At 32.2% G+C, this 24,874-nt stretch overlaps 1 protein-coding gene and 1 long non-coding RNA gene across 2 annotated transcripts; both read left to right on the forward strand.

Moving 5' to 3' along the window:
• Positions 1-1,304: 1,304 nt before the first annotated feature.
• Positions 1,305-11,149, forward strand: LOC140434480 (pre-mRNA-processing factor 17). The gene is made up of 6 exons (XM_072522782.1): positions 1,305-2,134; positions 2,854-3,030; positions 5,646-5,850; positions 8,067-8,222; positions 10,016-10,215; positions 10,777-11,149. Exons 1-6 carry the CDS (start codon positions 1,480-1,482, stop codon positions 11,097-11,099), a joined length of 1,716 nt encoding a protein of 571 aa, XP_072378883.1. The 5' UTR covers positions 1,305-1,479; the 3' UTR covers positions 11,100-11,149.
• Positions 11,150-20,029: 8,880 nt separating this feature from the next.
• LOC140434483 (uncharacterized) lies at positions 20,030-24,775 on the forward strand. The gene is made up of 3 exons (XR_011950056.1): positions 20,030-20,165; positions 20,803-20,967; positions 23,536-24,775. It is a non-coding gene; the product is annotated as an uncharacterized lncRNA (long non-coding RNA).
• Positions 24,776-24,874: the final 99 nt, after the last annotated feature.

The raw sequence follows: 24,874 nt of genomic DNA on the forward strand, positions 1-24,874 counted from the left end.
GATTCCTGATTTCTGATAAGACCTCTAGCCATCGAGTTAGAATCTAACTGATGCCTCTAGCACAGCTATCTTTACTTTACGTAATGTAAAGGTGGCTGTGCCTCTAGCCACTCCTACTAATTCCTATCCTCACCTTCAAGAAGTGTGTCTAATCCAGACGGGCAAACCCTGGCAAACCTGGTGCCTGAGGAATCTTAACGGAGATCGGGTAAACAATGCCTAGTGAAGGTAGGGTCAGGGCCGACGAGAAAGGGAGAAACGGTTCTCCGAAAAAGAGTTGGGCCACAGTTTAGTGCTAAAAGAATTTTTTAGCGATACCACCGAATAATAAACAATCAGAATTCCCACTCTGCTTGAAAAAATAAGTACGCGTATCTCGTTCGCGCAGACGGAATCAGCAATGTTTTAAACGGAACCAGTGCTGTTCAGTGACATTTTATCTGGTGTGCATAGAAAAATTAACCCGGTTTAATTTATTTACGGTAAATATATTTTACGGAAAACCTTAAAATTGTCATTAATTTGTATACATATTATTATACTTATTAGAGACTGGTTTATATTGTAATTAACAATGACTTCGACTTCAAAAAACTATTGCAGTGATCCTGAATGTTATAATTCACAAAAAAATTCCATACATAAAAGTTTGGCAATGCATTTTGCGAATTGGCAAACCTATAACCAACATGACTGTGTGCAGTTTACATTATACTGAGAACGATTACTTTCCAAGTAAGTGTTGATTAAAATATTATTTATATTTTAATATATTCATATTTAATTTACTTTATAGTAACACCTGAAACTAAATTGAGAAGACTGAAGAAAGATGCTTTTCCATCAGCTAAATTGCCCCAAAGGTCTCATGAAGTTATTAGTAGAAAACGTAGGGCGTAATTTACAAAATATAACGTGGACAGCTCCAAAAACTGCCTCACCCTCAACTAAAGATCTCTGTCGACCTTGCAACAACAAAAATAATTAATGTAAATTTTACTTTCCGTGTTTCAGACATACTGTAAAAAAACAAACATTTAATTTTATTTTTATTCAGGTTTGGGAGTCAATTGCCGTATGTATAAGCTCGAATCACAAACAAATAAACTTTGAAGAACGTATTCCAACTTTCACTTTGACAAAACACACGTGTAAATGATTTATATATTAAACGTTTTATAGCTTCGAGATCAAATGACAAAATTATTTGTTTTCCCGAAGTTATCGCCCATCTTTCAAATCTTGAGCGCCCCCTGTCGGAATTGGCTATCGCGAATAAAATTAGTGAATGCTTTCAATATATTTAAACGAAAAGAAGAAAAGACAATTGACGTTTTGTGTTAGAGTTAGGTTAGGAGTGATATTTTGCGTTTAAAAAACAAACAGTTTTGATAAAATCCATAAGAGGATATTGAAAAGATCAACCTCATATGAATATATAAAAAAAATTTACTTTTGTTTTTAGCACATAATTCTAGAATGTTAGCTCTTCAACAATATTCGGGCAGTAGTGACGAAGATGATACAGACAAAAATAAAAGTAAAGACATTCCAGTAAATACAACTGAAATTACCATTAATTCCGAGTTTTCCATTAAAAATAAGCTTGCTATTTGTGCAGCTCCAAATGTAGTGCCTACAGGTCTAGATGGAGAAAAAATGCATATACATCCTGATAGTGGAGAACTGACATATAATCCAAAGTACGATGTATTATTTGCTCCTGTTGTAGGTCCAGCAAATCCCTTTAAAACGCAACAACAATCTGTTGAAAGAAACATGCTCTCGGGACATATTGAAAAAGCTCATGTAAGTGATTTTCAATTTGAAAACCAGAGAAGAACTTTTACGAGCTATGGTTATGCATTAGACCCATCAATAAGTAATGATGGCCATCTAAAAGTTGTTGGTTCAACTGATGAAGGTAAAGACGTAGAAAGTGTTAAGACTGTATTTGAAACTTCAAAGATAAGACCTTTGGATAAGAGGAAAAGGAAGAAAAATGATAATCCAGGTGATATAGAAGGATTTTTGGGACCGTGGGGTGGTTTTGTTGATGAACAAAAAGTTTCTAGACCAACAGAGGAAGAACAGGCTGAGTTAGATGAAATAACTTCTAAAAAGAATAAGAAAGGTAATTTCAAACATTACAATTTTGGTATATTTTATTTGAAATTTGTGTGTATTTTTGTTTATTATTTGTCATTTTTATTTATTGTTTTATTTCTACATCCTTTGTTTTTTTTTATTTCATCATTGTATAAGTTGTTTTTTTCTGTAATTTGTTAATTTCATATTCTTTTACTTTTTGGTTGCTATTTTCTTACTGTTTCATATTTGTATACATACATATTTCGTATATGTTTGTTCTGCAATATCTGATTTTCACTTCATATTATCACCATAGTTTTAAATTATTATTTATACTTCTCACTAATAGGGTAAATATAGTTAAAAATATTGCCACCAGAATACTATAAGTCTAGTTCTATCCCTCTTGTTTGAGCCCTGCTAAGTCTTACATCATGTGCTAATAAAAAAGTATGGCTTATAAATATTGTCAGCAATTTGATGTAACAAGATTAACTATTTTCAAAGATCTGCATGACTTATAGTAACAATTGTACATAGTATGAAACCAAGAGGTATAGAAAATACATATAGAATATACACATACATTTTATTCCTGTTAGGAACATTTGTAGTTTTGTTACATATTCAGCATATTTCCATTGTAGTATCACTACAGTTTTAATGAAGTCTGTTATGCATTTATTATATCTATTAGTTATTTATATGTCATTAAATTTGATGGTGAAAAACATGCTATTTGACAAAAAAATTAACTTTTAGGTAAACCAACAGAGGACAAACCAATTGAGGAAAAGTCTGTATTGCATATCAAAGATTCAGTGGACTATCAAGGAAGGTCTTTTTTGCATGCCCCACAAGATGTTGGGGTTAATCTCAAATCTGATACACCTCCTGAAAAGTGTTTTTTACCCAAGTCTCATATTCATACATGGACTGGTAAGTTATATTGTTATTATTAGAATTCAATGAGCAACATGATTAAGAATGTAAGTATCTAAGAACTGGTTCAGCTGATGTCAATGTCAGTATCATTGTATGAATTTAAAGTTGTTTTGAAAATAAAACTGATGGTGTTTTATGTTTAAATTGTTAATGATACAATCCTACTAATTTTTTTTATATATTTCTGGAATGTTACTCCAGTAACAACAGTAAATATAGAAATAAACTTTTGTTCCAACTGCAGCTCCTTTAGGTTGTGCCAGATAATTACTAACTCGAAGTAAAACCATAAAATTAAAAAAAACATTGAATGCTTTTCGATATCTCCATCATCCTAAGCTATAAATTTTGGCTTTAGCTATAAATTATAAATTTAGTAGACAGAAGATTATTTAATGTAAAAATTGGCAACTTACGGACTATAATTAAAAGAAATAGGCTAGGTTGTCAGCACTATAGGAGATGATTATTAAAAGGACACCAAACATCTAATTGCGCTCTTCTGGGTACCATTTTGGAGAGATAGGACGGGACCAGAAGTTGTGATATGTGTCAGTATTGTCATACCTACTGTCATTGATATCGAAACTATTCGGCTACACAATCATATCTGAAATCGGTCATTAATCTTTAAAGGGGTATGGAAATTTATATCTATCTCTAAAATCTAATGGATTATTAACAATATTAGATAACTACAAAAGCTGTTAAAACCAGAGGTGCAGTTAGGTGGTTTTTTGAAAGAGAATTTAGTTGTAGACTAAGATAGGCAATCAACCATACTTTTGAATTTAACAAGAGAAATTTGAAAAAGTTTTGTCCCAAGCATAGGCCTAATAAAGAGAAAATATCAAAAATAGGATGAGTAGGTATTGAATTCTTGAAAAGTAACTCTCTAACCAGTTGTATGCATTCCTGTGGGGGAATACTAGGGAATAAATTGGTAACATCTAATGACAGAAGTATTAAATTATATGGAATGTCTACTTTATTAATCTTATCTGCTAAGTTAACTGAATTAAAAACTGCAAAGGGGTTGTGGAAATTGGTAAGAAGTTTGATGTTAGTATTAAAAAATGATGCTAGTTTGCTAACTAGGCTGTTGATGAAATTAACTATTGGTCTTATTGGAGTATTTTGTTTTTGGATCTTAGGCAGGCCATATAGAAGGGGGTTAGTAGGGTTCATGTCAATTAAATCAGTAGATTTTAAGTTAAATTGAGACAGGTATGAATCAAATACTTTTAATCTAGATCTTAGGTAGGAGTGAAACTTAAGAGTAAGGTCTGTATTCACGGGTTGAAGTTGAAAAGGTGGGTCTGAATTTAGGAAGGTATGTACTTTCGAGATGTAGTCAGTTCTATTGAGAACAACTAGGCAGTCTCCTTTATGCTTTGCTTATTACTATATTATCTCTATTACATATTTCTTTAAGTTATTTGTGACAATTACTATGATAAATAGAGTGTGGGTGTGAACATTCATGTTTGATGTTGATTAGGTTTTCTCTAGCACCCTTAAATGCAACAGCTGCTATAAATCTCCACAAGACCAGCAATAAAATACAATCAGGAGAAGAGTAAGACAAGGCTACATCATTTCCCCAACATTGTTCTCAGCAATATTAGAATATGCTTTTAAAACATTTATCTGGGAAGACAAATGAATCATCATTGAAGCAACAACATCAAGATTGAGCCAAAAGAAATTGAGAACTCACTCACTTTACATATTTGGGACATGAAGTGAAAATCATAAGAGGTAATCAGATATGTGAGTTACAAAGAAGAATATCCTTGAGGTGGGCTGCCTACAGCAAATTAAGATCCATTTTTAAATCGCAATTCACTTAAAAGTCCTTACAGATGAAGCCAAAACTCTTACCCTTATCAAAAAACAGCCAGACAGTTAAAATAACTCAAAGAAAAACGAAATGCTTAATAATAAGTAATGTCCTAACACTGAGAGACAGAGCAAGAAACAAGGCCATACATAGAAAATCACAGGCAGATGATGAACGCATTACACAGCTTAAATGTAGATGGGTGGGACATGTAACATGATTGCGGGATGGAAAACAGACAAGGAATATTCTGGAATGGAGGCCAAGGAGTGATAAATGTAGCCAAGGTAGACCTCCCACCTGCTAGTTAGATAACATCAAGAGAATCTCAATGAATTGGGTTATGACAGCACAAGATAGAAATAAATGGAAAAACCTTGATGAGACCTATGTATGACTGTGGACGCAAACAGTGGCTATATGATTATGATGAATTAACTTACTCCTACGCCTGATCTACGTTCTTATTATCTGACTTTTTAATTTTGGCCTCAATTACAAAATAATTTGTTACACATCGGAATATAGGTTCTGATATTTTGATAATTTTGTATAATTTGTGACACTCTTCTATTAGCTATAATAATTATTTATATTTTTGAATGAACTGCCATATATTGTACTTTCAAATAATCAAACCATCTAATAAATGATTATGCTATAAAACAATATTGTATCATGGAACAATAGTCTACATCTATATAATATTTTATACTAATCATCATGTCAAAAAAGTAGTCAAGTTTGATGTTTTTTTCTGTTATAGGGCACTCCAAAGGTGTTGCAGCCATCAGATGGTTTCCCAGAACAGCACATTTGTTCCTGTCTGCTAGTATGGATTGTAGGATTAAGATTTGGGAAGTTTATAATGAGAGAAGATGTATTAGAACTTACTATGGGCATAGACAAGCTGTGAGAGATATTAACTTTAATAATTCTGGAAAGCTTTTCCTTTCAGCTGGATATGACAGGTACTTTTTTAATATAATAATAATCTCAAGTAATAATAATAAAGGTTAATTTAATAATAAGTAAGGTATACAAGGAACTTGTATACCAGGTATACTTGTTTTATTCCCTTGTAATACAAGGTATACTTGTTTTATTCCCTTTTTGTTAGTTAATCTGCCATTTGAGTTATTTGGACCATGCACATACTTTTATTAGAAGAAATATAATTATTGTTTCACAACAGTAACAAGAAAGTTTCATATACTTGTTTGGAACATGACTGACTAGAACTTATCTAGGTTTACTGTGATTTTACATTGAATGCACCAATCTTCCAACTGATTTATAGCATCTTGTAGCTATATTCTCATTAGGTTTGGATGCAGATCTTGCTGCTATTGCTAGGGCATCAGCATACAGACTAAGCAATGTTAAGGGGTGGTTGGTGTGACATATTTGAATCCTGAACTTTCTATTGCCTTGCTATATCCAAGTTTGCTCGTTTTGTGAATAAGCCCTTCATGCCACACTTTGTCAAATGCTGTACTGATGTCTTATTATCTTATCTTTATCATCTATCAACTTATCATCTGGTATGTTGTTTCACGGAGGAAAATAAAATTCTAAGCTACAGTTTACAGTTGTAGTTCCTCATATACTGTCTCAGATGAATTGTTGTCCATTGCAAGAGAAGTTACGATAGGCTCTATTCAGTGTTAATAATATGATTAAGTTCCCACATGTTCTTTTAAATCTCCATAAAATGATTAATACATTTTTTTCAATTTTCTGTGGTTACTTCTGATATTGCTTTATGAAAAAGATTAGTCAGATCCGAAAATTTTATTTTTGTATTATTTTGAGCAATATTACGTTTGACTTGAGTCCATATCAAATTTATTGGGTTAAGCTCACACTGTTAGGGCGAAGTATTTCAATATCTTGTTTTCTGGCTATCTCCTCAATAACATATTTTTATATTTTGTTTATGGATGTTGGCAATATTTCTTCCATTACATAGTTGGTAAACGTAAACTGATCTGGAGTGGTAACTTGAATTGTCCATCACAATAACTGAATATTTAGGTAAGTATGAATGCATTCATTTGTTGGAAATATTCTTCAAACACATTTGAATCTCTTCGTGATAATCTTAGGTTTTCTTTGATCAAACAAAAGTAAATCCTCCTCGAGAAATCCATTTATACTACCAATATGAGTAACTATGATCCGAGTCGTCAACCCTTACTGGTTGGTCCCTTTAAACCAATTGAATATCCTTATAGAAATGCCAAAAGCTGCTTTTATGTTTTTGTTTTTCCAAACTGTTCGTTTCCTTCATTAATCCATATTGCAATAAATATTCTTGTTTTCTGTCTTTTATTTTCTGTTTTATTTTTCGTAGGTACTCTCATCTCCAACATACAATTTCATAAACCATTTCCTAAGCATTGATTATGACAAATTTTTCGTATTTGAAGTTTAATTCAAGTAAAACTTTCTAAGCTTTAAGGTAATTCAAGTAAAGTTTGGGTCTGTTTATCTTGGGCAAATGAGGATCATCGGTAATAGCTTGTAAAACTTTCGAATGGCATAATGGCAAAATGAAAAAGTTTCGACTCTCCTAAGAATGGCATTTTTAGAACAACCACCCAGCTCTATTTTTAATAATTTTAAAATACCTACCTTGTCTACCGGGTCTCGGTTTGGATGAAGTTATACAAGCTGATTTATTTTATAGCTTTCTACAGGCTGTTAAATTTTTCTTAACATTTTATATGTAGTTGATTTTCCATATCCCATTGCTGTAGATGACATTTCAACTACACTGTTAACGATATTAAAAAGATTCTGTTGCCGAAAATAATTTTGTAGACATTTAATATAACACTCTTTTTGTTTAGTGTAAAATGTCCATTTTTTGATTGGTCTATAATTAAAAGTTGATTCCATATTTGATAAAATCACTATCACAAAAAATCACACTATAATAATGTCAAATCTCTTTATTCGCTTACATTGACTGTAAGCGTAAGCGTGTAAACTATTCTGGTTATGATAAATGAACCCCAACAAATAAAGATAATTCCTTGATGTACATATATGAGCTGTGTACTTATCTTCTGAAATTCTGCTTGACTTTATCATTACGTAAATAAGTAGTACTTAAAGTACTTATATTCTTTAGTTTTAAAATCAAACATTTTTATTTATTTATATTTTAATCAATTTTCAGGTATATTAAACTTTGGGACACAGAAACTGGACAAGTTGTTTCAAGATTCACTAGTCGAAAAATTCCATACTGTGTTAAATTTAACCCAGATAAAAATAAGCAGCATTTATTTGTTGCTGGTACATCCGACAAGAAAATTATCTGTTGGGATACTAGGTAAGTTAAGTTGGTAAAGTTATGTAAAACTTTTGGGCTCCAATAGTGTAACAAGCAGCCCATATTATTATGCTCATTTGCAATAGGTCAGCTCGCAGAGATTTCTACATATTTTTATATGAGATAATCACTTACAAACATATACAAGGTAAAACGTAGGAAGGAAGTGCAAATCAGATAAATTCTTTTTATTAAAATGCTAGACAAAACAAAAATTTGGCCCTAATTTGTCAACATTTCTGGTTTAAAAAAAAAATAAAAATCAGATGGTCAAAAGTTGGCTCAAGAAGATTATTGGGCCTATCCGGGAGCAGAATGGGGACTACAAAATCCGCATGAACTTTTAGCTCGATAAGTTATAAGCCCGCTGCTATAGTAAAGTTTTTTCAATTTCATAGAAATCGTGGGCTTGGCCACTTGCCGAATAAACAATGAAAGAAATACAAAAAATATCACAGAATGGAGGCCGGCTGAAAATAGACCAATAGGCCGCCCTAGAAAGCGTTGATTAGAGAGTGTCCAGAATGATTAGAATAGTGTCATCTGCAATATGATATTGTTGACACTTCTGATACAAGTATATCTGTCTGATCTGAGTATACTTTGAACAATACTGGTGAGAGTATATAACCTTGCTTTACTCCTCTTTGTATGTCTACATCCTCAGATAAAACAGAGAGTAATAATGTATTAATCGCAATAAATTTTAACAAAATCAGAGTGAAGGGGACTAATCTACCTCAGAATAGGATAATACGCGAAAGCTTAAGCCATAATACGGATTGAATGGCGACGATGTTAATGAATCTATTAATACAAGACACCGGTCGTGAAAGCCAACACTCCTTCAGAATCTTGTGAATGTAGGTGGATCATCTCGAGTTGTTATATTTAAAAACGATTTGAATTGTTCTTATTTTCTGCTTCTCCGAGGAGCCATCTCTTTTGAGGTCATTGATTATAAGGTACATTAATCGCTTTCATATGATCGATGGATTAGAGTATATTTGTTTTTCTTGGTCTTTGATGTCCATTTTCATTCTTTGATGTTTCTTCTGAGTCACGTTTTCTTTTTTTACGCATTTTCCCATCTATCTTCCCTTCTATTATCCATTGCAGCTGGTCATATTTCCCATCCCAAATATCACTTTATTTTTATTGTTTATAAGCTGCGGAAGGGTGTTCATCATTCTCAGGATTGATACATTCGTTATTCTGCTGTTCCAGCTTACGCGTGGCATTCTACGATACATCTACATTTCAACAGCTTGCAACTTTGTTAGTTCCTTCCTTTTTTAACACCCACATATTTTTCCTAAATGCCCAATGCAGGGCATAAATGAAAAAAAAACTTATTCTTTACAGAATGCAGTACAGAACCTCAATAACCATCAACATCTATTCATATTTATTGGTATTATATAACTTTTATTGCAGATACATGTTTTAAAAAATTAATGGTATTCTTTCAAAATCAAAACGTGACTGGTTCTCCCTCATTTTTATTGAGTATAGAATATAATCATTGCTGTGAGAACAGTCAAACATCTTCCTTCTGATCTCTATAATACAGTCAACTATCTTGCTCTAACTACCAACCACTTTAAAGGATAAATTATTTAAAATAAGATAAAGAAAAAGTAGATACATTTATTATTATATATTATTCACATTATTTTTTTTATCAGAAATTTGGTTTTTTTGTAAAACATCTTTTCTCCGAAGTATAAAGATGTAGTCATTAATTTTCTTAGTACTTGACCATTGCGTATTAATGTCTACTTTAATCTTAGGTCTGGTGACATCGTTCAGGAATATGATAGGCATTTGGGAGCTGTCAACAGCATTACTTTCGTAGACGAAAACCGAAGGTTTGTTACTACCTCAGATGATAAGTCGTTAAGGGTATGGGAATGGGATATACCTGTCGACATGAAATACATTGCAGATCCTACAATGCACAGCATGCCAGCCGTCACACCAGCACCTAATGGTAAGTTATTTTTTATTGTTTTAGATTTTAATTATTCCTATTTGAAAAGTCATTATTGTCGGTCTCTAAGATAAGCATTTTATCTACGTTTATATGATACATTTTAAAAAATATTCTTAAAAGTGAAACTGTTATTGCTGTTACATGGTTTTCAGAATATTTGTATAGGGATTTCATTGGCAGGTAACGTAAAATGTAACAATTGAGCTGTATTAGTCATCTACACAATACGGTAATATACTAATTTGGTTATTTTAAGTAACTTCAATAAATTGTAATATTCTAATAGTCCAGGCAGTATATGTTTTGGATTGGACATTTTCTATGGGAGTATATTTTTTTCTGAAATCACTTCAGGATGTACATTGTGTCAATAATTACGATATGAGATAGAGATATTGATCTTACAAGAAAAAATTATACAAGATAAAACTTTCGTTTTTCAATTGTACGTAATATTTGGCTAGCTAGAAATTAAAAAATTATGTTTATTACAAGATGTCTTTGAAGTTAAAATGAAATCTTATAATCATGCATATAACAATATTTTTTATTTTTTAGGAAAGTGGTTGGCGTGTCAAAGTATGGACAATAAGATTGTGATTTTCTCCGCCATGAATCGTTTTAAAATCAACCGAAAAAAGACTTTCACCGGTCATATGGTAGCAGGTTACGCATGCTCGTTAGATTATTCTCCAGACATGAGCTATTTGGTATCCGGTGACGCAGATGGAAAAGTATACGTCTGGGATTGGAAAACAACAAAATTATACAAAAAATGGAAAGCCCACGATAACGTTTGCATCAGTGTATTATGGCATCCACATGAAGCGAGCAAGATGATATCGGCAGGCTGGGATGGCGTTATTAAATTTTGGGATTAACATGTATTTTTGTATGCAGAACAATTTTATTAAATGTTATTTATTTTCTTCTTGATTTTTTTCAGTACTACCAGACGTCTAAATGCTAAACCCGACATGTTTATTACATCGAATTTGAAGAAAGGCTGAAAAAACTTATAGAATCTTTATTTTTTTTTTAAGTAATCAAAGCACATTATGTCTCTCTAACTTTAATGCCGTTTAGAGTTTTTAAAATTATTACGCGCTCTGACATTTAAAATTCCATTGGGCTGGTGGCTTCATAGCAGGCTGAACCTTAGTTTTCCAGTCAAGAATGTAACACAATAAACGGTGAGCAGTATTGTGAGGTACACAAAATAAATGACGCTGCGTTACTCAGAGTCGGAAGAGATGTGGGTGGTTCTTACGACAGTCTTATTACCACAACAAAAATAATGGAGAGACGATAAATTTGGAGATAATAGCTACTAGAGCTAAATCAGAAATTTTGAATAAACAAAGCAAAGGAAAATTATAAACAATTTTCCAAAAAGGGCTCCACCAAATAATTATTCCAAGATAGACAAAAAAAATAAAATTGGACTACCAAAAATACATGAAGACAAACAGAGCAGTCCAATATTTGGAAGGAAAGAACAATACTTTTTACTTCTATAAAGAAATTCAAGAAGAAACTGTTAGTGCCCTATTTACACTAAAACTGATAGAACTTAGTTTATAGAAAAATTATAACGAATCACTTGACGAACATTTTGGGAAGAACAATTTAAGTGATTCACTCAGTGGTCAGAAACGGAGTGACCGCGCTCTTTTTCACAAAGCAAAATTATCTCTATCGAAATCAAGCTATCGTCGACTCGTACGATTAAATCCCACCAATAGAAAAAAGAGGTTCTATCACACGCTTACGTCTACGTCATCTCTCGATAATCGACAATCAAAACCAATTTTAATTACCAGATCATTCTTATAAGACGAAATAAGTTATGCAAGGAGGGCATAAAAATTACTGCGTTTTGAATTAAATAAATTAAAAAATTACAGGTTCTTTTGATCGTTACAAATACTAGGATATCGACCCCCCCCCCCAACCTATAAACGTTGCCCTAATTTTCAATTACTTTAATATAGGACACGTACCTTCAGACGTTTTTTTAATTTGGTCAAAAAATCTGTCTGGTAGAATGTACGAAATGCCCGGTTAACTCAAATTTAATAGCCAGTTGGATAAAATTCTTATGGCTGTGGAGTTCTTAGATGCCTTTTGGGACTCCTAGCCATCACAAAACGGGCGAATGATGGTCATCCATACATACGACCTAACAGTAGATGGATTTAGTTTTCGCTTGGAACTTCCTTCAATGTAAAAATGGTAGAAATTCAGTTGTATACTAACGTAGGCTGCTTGGTCTGTCAGTTTTGGAAGTACAAGTTTTTTTAGGCAATCAAAACGTCAAGAATGTCACTACAGCCATGAACGTCAGTCAGGCTGTTTGTCAACAGCCATGACTGACGATTAACAATCTCAAAACAAAACATACTCTGCTGTGCTTAATAATACTTCAATCCAGTTTCCTTCCTTTCCTTCAAATAATTTTATTTAATGCGCTACCTGATACTAAAGTAGAAGAGTACTTAATAGCTCTTGGTGAAGTTGTTCATCCACGGAATATTTTATATTCGTCAAGACTACCAAATAACAGAATATGTATCTATCTCTCCAGCGAATCCTTGGTTGAAAATTGTATGTCCAATTCAGCAGAAGTAACAATAAAAGCCGAAAATCTAAAAGCACGAAGATTAATAACTCCGAAAACGAAAGACTATTACGATCTATTGTTTGCCCTTCTATTCCACACTCTAATAGAAAATGAGTTAATTAAATTGGGTCTTAAATTAATCTCACCTTTAACCATCCTTAGAATAGGTAGTTAGCTCCCAGAATTTCAATCCGTCTTCAGTATTAGAAGACAAACATATATTCAATCACTTTTAGATATAGACCTACCTTCTTCTTTCCTAATTACGTGTGAACAAAGTTCGTATCGCATATTTTTAAGCTTAGATAAACCCTCATGTTTTATCTGTAAGTATACAGATCACATTGCAGCAAATTGTTCGAGTAATAATCCACAAAATGATTCCACTCTTATCGACTACCAATCACAACAATCAAGCAGTGTTACAGAATTCGTTGGACAGTTAACAGGTGAACATCGTTCGATAAATCTGTGCCGGGTCCTTAACTAGTGCTATTATCAAATTAATAGGTATTTAATTTGAAAATAAACCAACCGATCTTCAAAAAAGGTAGGATCTAATTATTTATTATTATGAGTGAATCGGGGGGTGGTGTTGAGCCACCCCAGAATAATATATCATTAATGGATACGGAAGACAAAAGGTATATTAATTTAAATAACAGATATAAAATAAATGATTCAGGGTATTATAATGTCTTTGTAGAATCTACAGACAAAAACTTGTCCCGTTTATCACCAGTACGTGTCGGTCATTATCTATTTAAAAACCAATATTTTAAACACGATGTACTAGACATTAAAACTGTTGGCAGAAATAAGGTAAAAGTAATTTTTAGAACTTATACTTGCGCAAATTCTCTAATTGAACATGAGCTTATTAAGGATAATAAACTTGTAGCGTATATTCCATCATTTTTTACTCAAAAGAAGGGAATTATTAGGGAAGTCGATACGTTTTTGGATGAAAAGTATATTTTAGAAAATATTGTTTCAGATAAAAATGTTGTCGAAGTAAAAAGGTTAAAAAGGAAAATAATTGATTCGGATAAAGAAACAATTCTTGTACCTCGCCAGATGGTCATTTTGACATTTGAAGGAAATAGCATTCCTAAGACTGTTAATTTAGACTTGGTTAGGTTTAATGTTGAACAATATATATATCCGGTTGTTCAGTGTTTTAATTGCTTTCGTTTCGGTCATACTGCTCGGCAATGCAAATCAACATCAAATCGTTGTAAAAAATGTAGTCAAACTCATGATAATAATGAAACATGCACTAACTCTCTATTTTGTTTACATTGCAACTCCACTGAACACAACTCACTCTCTAAACAGTGTCCTGCATTTAAACACCAATACAAAATAAAATCAATAATGGCTTTAGAAAACACTACCTTTAAAGAGGCAGAAACCATAGCTAACAATCCTTCATACGCCAAGGTAACTACAAATAATAGATTCGATATCCTCAATACTATACAAAATTTCCCCGCCTTAACCCCTAACATCCCCGAAGGTACAAATCAAAATCAATCCTATGTACCTACCATTAAAAAAACAAGAAACAAGCGTAAAGCTATCTCTCCTACTGCGATCAAAAAGACACAAACTTTCCCAAAATTCCCCAATGCTACAAACACCTCATCCCAACCTATAATCCCTAATCCCTACAGGGACGAGTTTATGGCGTATAAAGAAAAAATAAAATGTAAAATAATCAATGAAATTCCAGCCTTGATAGAAAATATCATCAAGAAAATTAACCCTAAAATATTTTTACCTAACTTACAAAAAAATACAAAAGAAGAAATTGAAAAAATGTTGAACAACCTAACAGATATTGAAAGCGATGGGGAACAACAGGACATTTAACATACTGCAGTGGAACTGTCAATCTATAAATAAACATAAACCTAGTTTACTTAATTATCTCAAGCACAATGTTGTTGATGTCATTCTGCTTAATGAAACATGGCTTTCTAAAAATAAAAATTTTGGTTTAACAGGTTACAACGTTATCAGAAGCGATAGACCTGATGGTTACGGTGGTGTAGCCATCCTCATATCAAATAACCTTTGTTTTACTGAAATTAATGTAAAGAAAAACTTTAATAATGGTATTGAAACGTGTGCAGTTTTTATAGGACAAATTAAATTGGTAATCGTTTGTATTTATAAACCACCCAAAGTAATAGTCAATAATAGAGATTGGGAAAAGCTTTTAACTCAATTTAGTGGTAGGGTTGTCATTGGTGGGGACTTCAATGGACACCACAGTAGGTGGGGTTCCTTAAAGGATTCCGCTCAGGGCAAGTGTATAGTAGACGCGCTAGATAACAGTAATTTAGTTCTGCTAAACGACTGTAGACCGACCAAAGTAACAAGACCTAATGAACTTCCATCAATGGTGGATCTATCCCTTGTTACACCAAATCTAATTGGATACACCACATGGGATCCTGTTCCCGATACTCTGGGTTCAACTCACTTACCTATAGTAATCACTATCGACTTGGACTATCACCCATGTACAATAATTCCTTCATCTAAATGGAAAGAGTCTTCAGCAAACTGGAATATCTTTAAAGGTCATATAGAAAAAACATTATCCGAAAATATAACCGATAATATCACTTCAGCGGAACGTTTTGACTTCCTGTTAAAGACAATTGACGATGCTGCCTCATTTTCTATGAATATCAAAAATTCCTTTCAGCCAAAATCTCGAATTCCAGTCTGGTGGGATTATGAATGCAAAAATATGATCATTTCACGAAAAGTTGCTTACAAAAGATACATTGAAGCATCAAATTTTGAAAACTATATTAAATACAAACAAATTCAAGCCAAAAGTAAACTCCTCTTTACAAACAAACAAAAAAGTTCGTGGATTAACTTTGTAAATACTTTAAACAAAAATACTCCCATCAGTAAAATTTGGAATTTTGTTAATAAACTAGTGAATAAAAATTACCGTACAAGACGATATCCCCTGCCAAATGAACTAATAGAAGAGTTGCTCGACAAATTTGCTCCGCCATATGTTGACCTTCCTATTCAGGATAACAGTAAAACTTGTAAATACAATATTTTCCAGGAAAGTTTTGATATGATAGAATTTGAGGCTGCACTCAAGTCTTCAAAGTCCTCGGCTCCGGGGCGCGATCAAATTACTTATAACATAATATATGAATTACCTCTTATAGCTAAACAAAGTTTACTAACAATTTTCAACGATTGGCTTTTCAATGGAAGATATGTGGATCATATGAAAGAAATAGTTATTTGTTTAATTCTTAAACCTAATAAAGATAAAACACTCTCCTCTTCTTACAGACCGATATCATTAATGTCTTGCATATCCAAGACATTTGAAAGACTTATTAAGACTCGATTAGAATGGCTTATAGAACATTATAGTATCCTTCCAAGTACACAATATGGATTTAGGGCTAGTGTTGGTACACTGGATGCAATTTCACATTTAGTTACCGACATTCAAATAACGTTTTCCAGAAACAATTATCTTGCTTGTTTGTTTTTAGACCTAAAAGGGGCATATGATTCTGTTAATTTAACCATTTTACACAAAAAACTATATGATATAGGATTACCTCAAAATATAGCGACTAATATTGTTCATCTTTATAATAATCGTGTTATATATATTAAAGATCATTTAAACCAACTACACGGTCCTAGAATTGCTCATACAGGTCTTCCACAAGGATCAGTTTTAAGTCCGTTATTGTTCAACATATTTTCAGCAAGTATTCATGGCATTTTTGACAACACAATCAATTGCATCCAATACGCTGATGACATATGCATCTATACAGAGCGTAACTCGTATACTGACTGCCTGGAGGCTCTGGAATTCATCATGCAAAACGTTAATAACTGGGTAAAAAATCATGGACTGACCATTTCCCCTGACAAATCAGCCACAATGATATTCACTAGACATAGGATTCGTACGCCTGACAAAATAAAGTTGTCTGGATATGATATACCTATTGTCAAAGAATACAAATATCTTGGCATTCTTCTTGATCCCAAACTCTTATGGTCAAAACATGTGGAATATATAAAAAGTAGGTGTGAAAAAGGTATTAATATTCTTAAATGTGTTACTAATCGAAGATGGGGTGCTGACCCCAAAGTTGCATTGATGTTTTACAGAGCCTACGTGCGATCTATTGTAGACTATGGTTGCATTCTGTATGGTGCAGCCAGTAACACACACTTATTAACTGTAGACCGCATTCAGTTTAAATGTCTAAGAATATGCTTGGGCACCATGAAGTCTACTCCTTGCCCTGTACTACTTGCTGAAAGTAATGAAATACCTCTTCAAAATCGTCGAGAAATTATGGCAATTAAACATATCCTGAAGCTAAGATTAAATAATAATAATCTACTTAGTCAACTGTATGAGTTATCTATTGAAAACCTCTCAAATAAATACTGGCGCATAAAAAATTCTCCTCCACTTGCTGATGCTTTCTTAGAAACTAATGAGTATCCTAATATCTATGGCAAAGAAAAAAGATTACCAATATATAAAGCTAATTTTCAGGTAACATTAAATAAACCAAAAGTCATTATACCAAAGTACACAGAATTCCCACAAATAAACTTTGTCTTACTTAGATCCATATTGAGTGACTATAATGATCACGTAATAATGTATACCGATGGTTCCAAAAAAGAGGATGGTGCCACAGGTTGCGCAGTTTACATTCCACATAAAAGCGAATCTTTGAAAATTAAACTTCCATCACATTGTTCAATATATACTGCTGAAGCGGTAGCTATCGAAAAAGCATTAGATTGGCTAGATTCACACAATTTAAATAAAGCAGTAATATTATCAGATTCATTATGGGTCATTAAAGGATTAAACTCAGATATGACTCAACATAAAAGAAATAATATTCTTTGTGCTATTAAAAATAAAATATATAGTAAAGATATTACAGTTATTTGGGTTAAAAGTCATATAGGTATCGAGGGAAATGAACTGGTTGATCAGCTTACTAAAGATGCGACCCATGTTGGACTTTATATTCCCATATTTACATTGGAGGACTTACAACAACATTATTATAACAAAATTTTTATAAATTGGAAAGAAAAATGGAAAAACATAGCAACGAATTCAAATAATCAATATTATACTATCCACCCTACCCTACCACAAGATGTTGACTATATTTTCAAATATGCAATGCCAAAGAAGTTGACAGCCACAATTACTCGACTGAAAACTAATCACGGTGCATTCTCAGCTCACTTGGCTAAGTTAAATATTATCCCTTCTGGGGTATGCTCATGCGATAATATATCACAATGTGACATCAACCATATTCTTTTTAAGTGCGATAAACATAGGTATGAAACAGATCAGCTGTATTCAAAACTATCAGAACTTAAAATTCAGACTCCCATAAACATCACCCATTTACTCTCCTTAGATAGTAGAGAAGTATACGAACTAATATGTAACTTTTTATTTAAAGTTGGTTACATTATTTAAAAACTAATATCTTACATTATAATTCTGTGGCTAAAGGACTAGTTTCCAAGCCAACTCACCAAACACACACACACACACACAATCACAACAACCAATACAACAACATCCACAAGAATCCTCCCAGTCTAACAAATCACACTTAGAAATGGAACCAGATCTTCCCGTCAGTAATTCTAGTACCGAACCTACACCTAACCAAGAATCAGATACGAATTTAATATCTCCCGAAACTATATATAATAAATACTACTTCATCTCCCACTGAAGAATTAAATAAAGAATTTAAAATCCCAAAACCAACCAAAAAGAAACAAAAAAGCAACCTCAAACTACCATATCATTGCAGAAAATGATGCCAATAAAAATAATATTTCACAATATACCACATAATTTTAACTTAACATAAGAACTAACTCTTGACTTTTTTGAAAATTATTCTAGCTCGTCTGATCCCCTCAGCTTATTACAAACATACAAAACGGATATAACCAACTTTATGAATATGATAACAACAATTAAGCCATATTTTACAGAAAAAAGCATGAAGATCAAATGCACTAAAATAATAAATAAAATACAAAAAATGCTAAACTTAGATGATGCCGCCAATCAAGACAGTGATACTACAACAAATTCATCTCAAGAAATAAACTAAAATCTTCGATCCAATTCTTCAATGGAATGTTTACGGGTTCTATACCCGTTTAGAAATGCTTAAACATTTTTTATGTTCAATAATCTCGCCATCAATTATTTGTTTACAAGAAACAAACTTTAAAGGACAGCATAGTTATGACATGATGAATTATTGTTGTTTCCATAAAAACCGAAACGACGCAAATATTGCTAGTGGAGGAGTTGTTAAATATGTTAACCAAAAATATGAATCGGAAGCATTATTAATCAACAATAAGTTAGAAGTAGTAGGCGTACCAGTGTCCTTTCGAAAAATAATAAATATCTGTAATATATATATTCCACCTGACTTACCAATCACAGAAACAGATATTTCAGATGTATTAAATCAAATTCCCACTCCCAGAATAATTATTGGCGATTTTAATAGTCACAAGTCACAATCCAATATTATGGGGATCTCTCGGAATAAATTTCAAAGGTCAAATTTTAGAAAACATAATTACCTTAAAAAACCTAAACTTGCTGAATGATCAACAATCAATGCACTACTGCATTGTTGATAAGTGTAGTAGTGTCTGGGGGCTCGGTAGACTGAGACCTGATATTGCTATGAATATTTTTTTCAAAATCTAATTTGTCAACAGTATTTAACAGCAACTAAAGTAAACTACAGTGTAGCTGATATTTTTAAATCTTTTTTGTTAAGACATTTTTTTTAATATATCTTTGAAGATATTAGGAACTATTTTTCCACATTTGCTCAGTACCTGCATATTTTATAGGTCAATATGAATAGAAGTATGTTGCGTTGCCTATTTTGTGGCGTACGTATTTGCTAAAATGAAATTATTAAATTTAGGAAAAGTTGGAGAATTTCCCATCTATACATATCCTAATTAATCTATACTTATAAAAGAAATTTAATTTTTGTTTTTAAAAATATATCTGCTCGTCTGTATTGTCAACCAATCTATGACCACGGTCACGTGATAATATTCCATGTTTTTGATAATTCAAAATTGTTTTTGATGTTTATATACATTTTTACAATGAATGAAGGATCGCAAACACACTGTAATACCATAAGCCAAAAGGAATTTTATTCACAGATTTTTCAGTGTGTGGCCTATATAACACATAAATGTAAGTTTTATATAAATGGTTACATATGATAAATACTTACATGATTTATAAAAAAAATTTTGGAATATATTTCATTTTATTTACTTTGTATCTAGTTTTACCTGAATATCGGACTGTTACGTTAAAATCTATATTTTTGTCGTCTTTTTTTAATTTTCAATTTAATTTGCCTTAGTTTTCTTTTAATTTACTTATTTGAATTTATTAAATACCTGTGAGTGAATTGAGTAATATTTCAATATTATTTCGATGACAACTAAATTAACCTTTTCATTAAATATCGCATGGATGGATGTTTATGCGATCTTGTTCATTTTGTCATGTTGTTAACTATCCTACAGGAGAAGTAAATAAAGTTATGTTATTATTAGAGCATGTTTCTTTTCTTTATCTAACAATTCTATCAAAGAAGGAATTGGCGTTATTAACTTCCTTATATTCGGTTATTAGATTGTAGATTTCAAACGGGTCGTCTGGCGTCGTAATAGATATTTCTACACTGTTACCCGAGTTTTTTTATATCTATTATCCATTATGGAGCAACGTTGTATAAACTTGGTTTATAAACAAATCAGACTTTTGAGTTTTAACAAGGTTTTGAATTACACTTTTTACTATTTTAAACATTTATTTGCAGGCCCAGTTGTCCAACAGTTATTTTTAAAATGGAGTAATTTGACGTTGAAAGAAAAATATTTACTAAAGTATATAACTTTTTTCGTAGACGACCCTGGAAAAACCAATTCCTATATTCCTATTTTGGAAGGATTTAACTACTGGAGTAATCTTCAAGACAGAGAAGGTAGTTTTTATAATTGTATGCGATTACATACACACACACACACACACACACACACACACACACACATAGTACAACTTTTTGTTTTCGAGTCTCTTTTACCGAGTCTCAACTGTGTAGTAAAGTTTAGTTATTATGAATAATTTTTTTGCTACATTGGTTAAATTTTGACGGACTAGCAGTGGCTGGGAATTACTGTACAACCAAGCGTGCTTATAAGCAATATTTAAATAAAAAATATTCAAATGCAGTTTATTAACACAATAAAACTGCATCAGGTGAAACACAAGTTTATTTTAGCAATTTTAAAATCGGATATAGATTATTATAGTCGGTATTTACAAATAGAAAGTATTTTAATAAAAAATAATGAATATACACACCCATTATTGATGATTATTCTTCTTTTTTTCCAATTAAAGAAAGAACAATGAATCTGTTAAAATATTCCCAAGTTGAACGAAAAGACTATAATAGACTGTATAACAAAAAACGTATGGTTTTATCGTGAGTACCACATTCATCATCATTCTCTTTCCCTTTATCCCTATGCGGGGTTGGCTCTCCTAATTACATTCTACCTTGGACCGTAGCTATATATTAGGTACATCCCCTTCACAGACATATCCTACCAGGTTTTTTTTTCATCTCCTTGCAAGAACTTAATGGGGTTGGATCAAAAGTTTTCCACTTACAATAGGTGGTGCTAACATGGAACAAAAAATTTAATTTGTTGAAACATATTTATATCTAATCGATTCTCTTAACATTGCTGGTTCTGTTTAAATCACTTATGAGATCTAAGATGACTACGGCCCAATTGCCTTATATCTCAACACCCAAATCTTCTTCGGGAGTCTTTAACGCCTCGCATTTAGAAAGCTTAATCTTGTCTGTATATCCTTTTTACACCCCTCCCTTCCTTGTCATAATTGATCCGAAATATGTACACTTTTTTACCCTTCCATTATTTTATTATTTAGGTAGGTACTATTTTTTAAAGATTTTGGCTTTCTCTGAGTTTATTCGCAATCCGATCATGTCGACTTGTCAATTTTTGTTTGCGTATGATTCCAGTGTTCAGTTAGACAGCAGATGTCATCTGCAAATTAAAAATCTTCTGTTCCAAAATAAGTTATATGTGATACCTGTTCGATCATCAGTTACTTTTCTCGTTACCCAATCTATCATAATCAGGAATAGCGTAGGCGATAGTACACTCTCCTGTTTGACTCCACTTTCTATGGCGTTTTTCTCTGTACTTCCCCTGAGTGTTTGGCTTTGTATTTTTCATAGAAAAGTTTGATTAAGGTAATGATCTCATGTAGTCTTTCACATCTGGACCCTATATACACGGTCGAATGCCTTTTAAAAGTCCATAAAACTTAAATCTCTATCATTATTACATTAATTTGCTTGTTATAAGATAATTCTAAGGGTATAAATGTGGTAAATAGTGGAGCGTTTCGATCGGAAGCATCCTGCTAGGTTTCGTATCATTTTTATTATTACTTTTTTAAAGTTCTTTCATGTTTCTTCGACTGACTCCAGTTTATTGTGACAGAGTTCGGTTTATTGACAGTTTCTCAGTGAATTTATTCCCCATACTTTCTTGTTTTAGGACAATGACGTTGTATTTGTTCCTTTAGTTTGTTTTTTATCTCTGGCTAATTTCCCACATCTGCTCCTGACATTTTGCAACTAGCTTCTCTATTTAGATTCAATTGTTATGTGGTCTATTTGCTTCTTATACCTCCCTCCCGGTAATTTCCATGTTTCCTTATGCGTAAAGGTACTTCCACCTATTAGTTCATTTTGTTCGCAGAATTCGATTAATTGATTTCCATTGTCATTCCGTTTCTCTATTTTCTCTTTTCCCATCACTTGTCCATGTTTTGTATTATCCATTGCCTATTTTAGCATTAAAGTCTCCGATATTATTTTCATATCTCTTCTATATTTATTATTAATCCTATTATACGTTGCTTGTAAAATTCTTGTTCTCACCACTTCTTTGTTTTTATTTATAGGAGCATATACATTTATTACTATTATGTTATAGTATATTTCCTTAAGTCTCGCCCAATTAATCCATTCTGATAGTGGTGGCTCCCACTCTATTAAAATTTTACATATCCCACTCTATTAAAGCGTTTCTTCACCTTTGGGCTAGCAGTATTGCCATTGCCTTTTCGTGTTTATCATTTACGTTTGTCTTCCCAGAATATGGTCTCCTATTGGGGTTGACCCACTGCCATTGGTTCCATCGTATTTCGATTAGTCCAATAATGTTCAGCTTGTATCTCTTGGGGTACTTGCTCCAATTTGTCAGTTTCGTAAAGGGTTCTTACATTCCACGCTCATATGAATATGTCTTCTCTTGTGTATTTCAGGTTTATATTCCGTTCTCGCTCTTTTTCTATTTTTAACTTTGCTCAAATCCTTTTTCTTTGCTATGTTCGTTATCATTTGCGCTTTTATTTGTGTATTATTTCAAATAATAGTATTTCAGTGAAACAGGACATATAAATTTTGTTTGTTATTTGGCTTCTAAATTATTTTTTGTTCTAGGTGCTTGCGGATTTAGAGAAAATCCTTTTACCTTCACGTTTACTTTGGAAGACGAGAAGAAAATTTTCCAGCTAATAATAATTATCGATAAGATCGTAACGAATATAGCACTACGATCGACTTTGTGCGAGGAAATTAAAAAATCAGGATTAAATAAGATCTCGAAGGAAACCATATGTGAACAAGGCGATCGATAACTACAAACTTTTATTATTAAATATGTAAATTTTTAGAATTAATACTCAAATACATTTTGATTTTGTATATTTTAATAAATCTTTTCAGGCAGTTTCCTATCTTATAAAACAATAAGATGGAAGAATATTTTTAAAGAATACAATATTAAAGACAATCAAAAACAACTAAAATTGTTTTATTTGCCATTTCATTGGCATTTATTTGGATATCCAAATAAATAAAACAGAAAGAATGCAGGTACTAATCCACAAATAAAACCAAAATTTATACTTTTGTAACCTATTAATATTAAATCGGAGTGATGAAAGAAAAACGAAACTTGCAATTCAATAAGAATGTTAGCGACTCATTTCATAGCGAATACTTGGTGGAGAGCGATTAAATACTGATTTATTTATCACCACACAAATTCTGAATTAACATATTTACTTAAGCGAGGAGCTTAAATATTGAGGGATTACGCTGTAACATTTTTTTTTGTATAATTAAAATATTAAATAATTTTTAATCCTTTTACCCCTGTTGCTGAGACGACGATGGTCGTATTTGCAATTAATATATAGGGAATCGTTTACCATTAGAAAATTTTATTGCACCCTACCGACTTTCTGAATCACGGAATTCTCACGTACCGATAGGTCGTACTTATCAAAAGACGCCGGGTTGGTTAATCCACGGTTAATTCTTTCCGGCCAGGCGGGTTCTTTTTGATAAATTTGGTAAATATCGTCGAAGGCATGTTATAGTAATTTTCTGAGAGAACTTAATCCGAAAGGATTTATCTTTCATCATGTTCCTAGCTAGAAAAGTACCGTTATTTTCGATATCGTTAGAACCTTTTACCTTCCTAGAAATACATACAGGCTAACCTGTCATTTTTAAGTGGGGAAGCACCTTTTTTTGGGGAAGCTTGTGAAATTTTGAGAGGAAGAACTTCACTTCTGGTAAGGCGATCTTTGAGTAAAGATCGACTTTTTGTAAAAACAATAGCTTCTGCTTATCTTCAGCTATTTATCCAACAAATACTACATAAAAGGGTTTATTCTGCTAATAAGCTAATAAAAATATGGATGGTTGATATAAATAATTAAGAAATACAATAAACTGCAGCTGAAAATAAATCTTGCCTCCTCGTAAGTTC

This window comes from Diabrotica undecimpunctata, chromosome 2 (genome assembly GCF_040954645.1).
Source record: "Diabrotica undecimpunctata isolate CICGRU chromosome 2, icDiaUnde3, whole genome shotgun sequence".
NCBI lineage: Eukaryota > Metazoa > Arthropoda > Insecta > Coleoptera > Chrysomelidae > Diabrotica > Diabrotica undecimpunctata.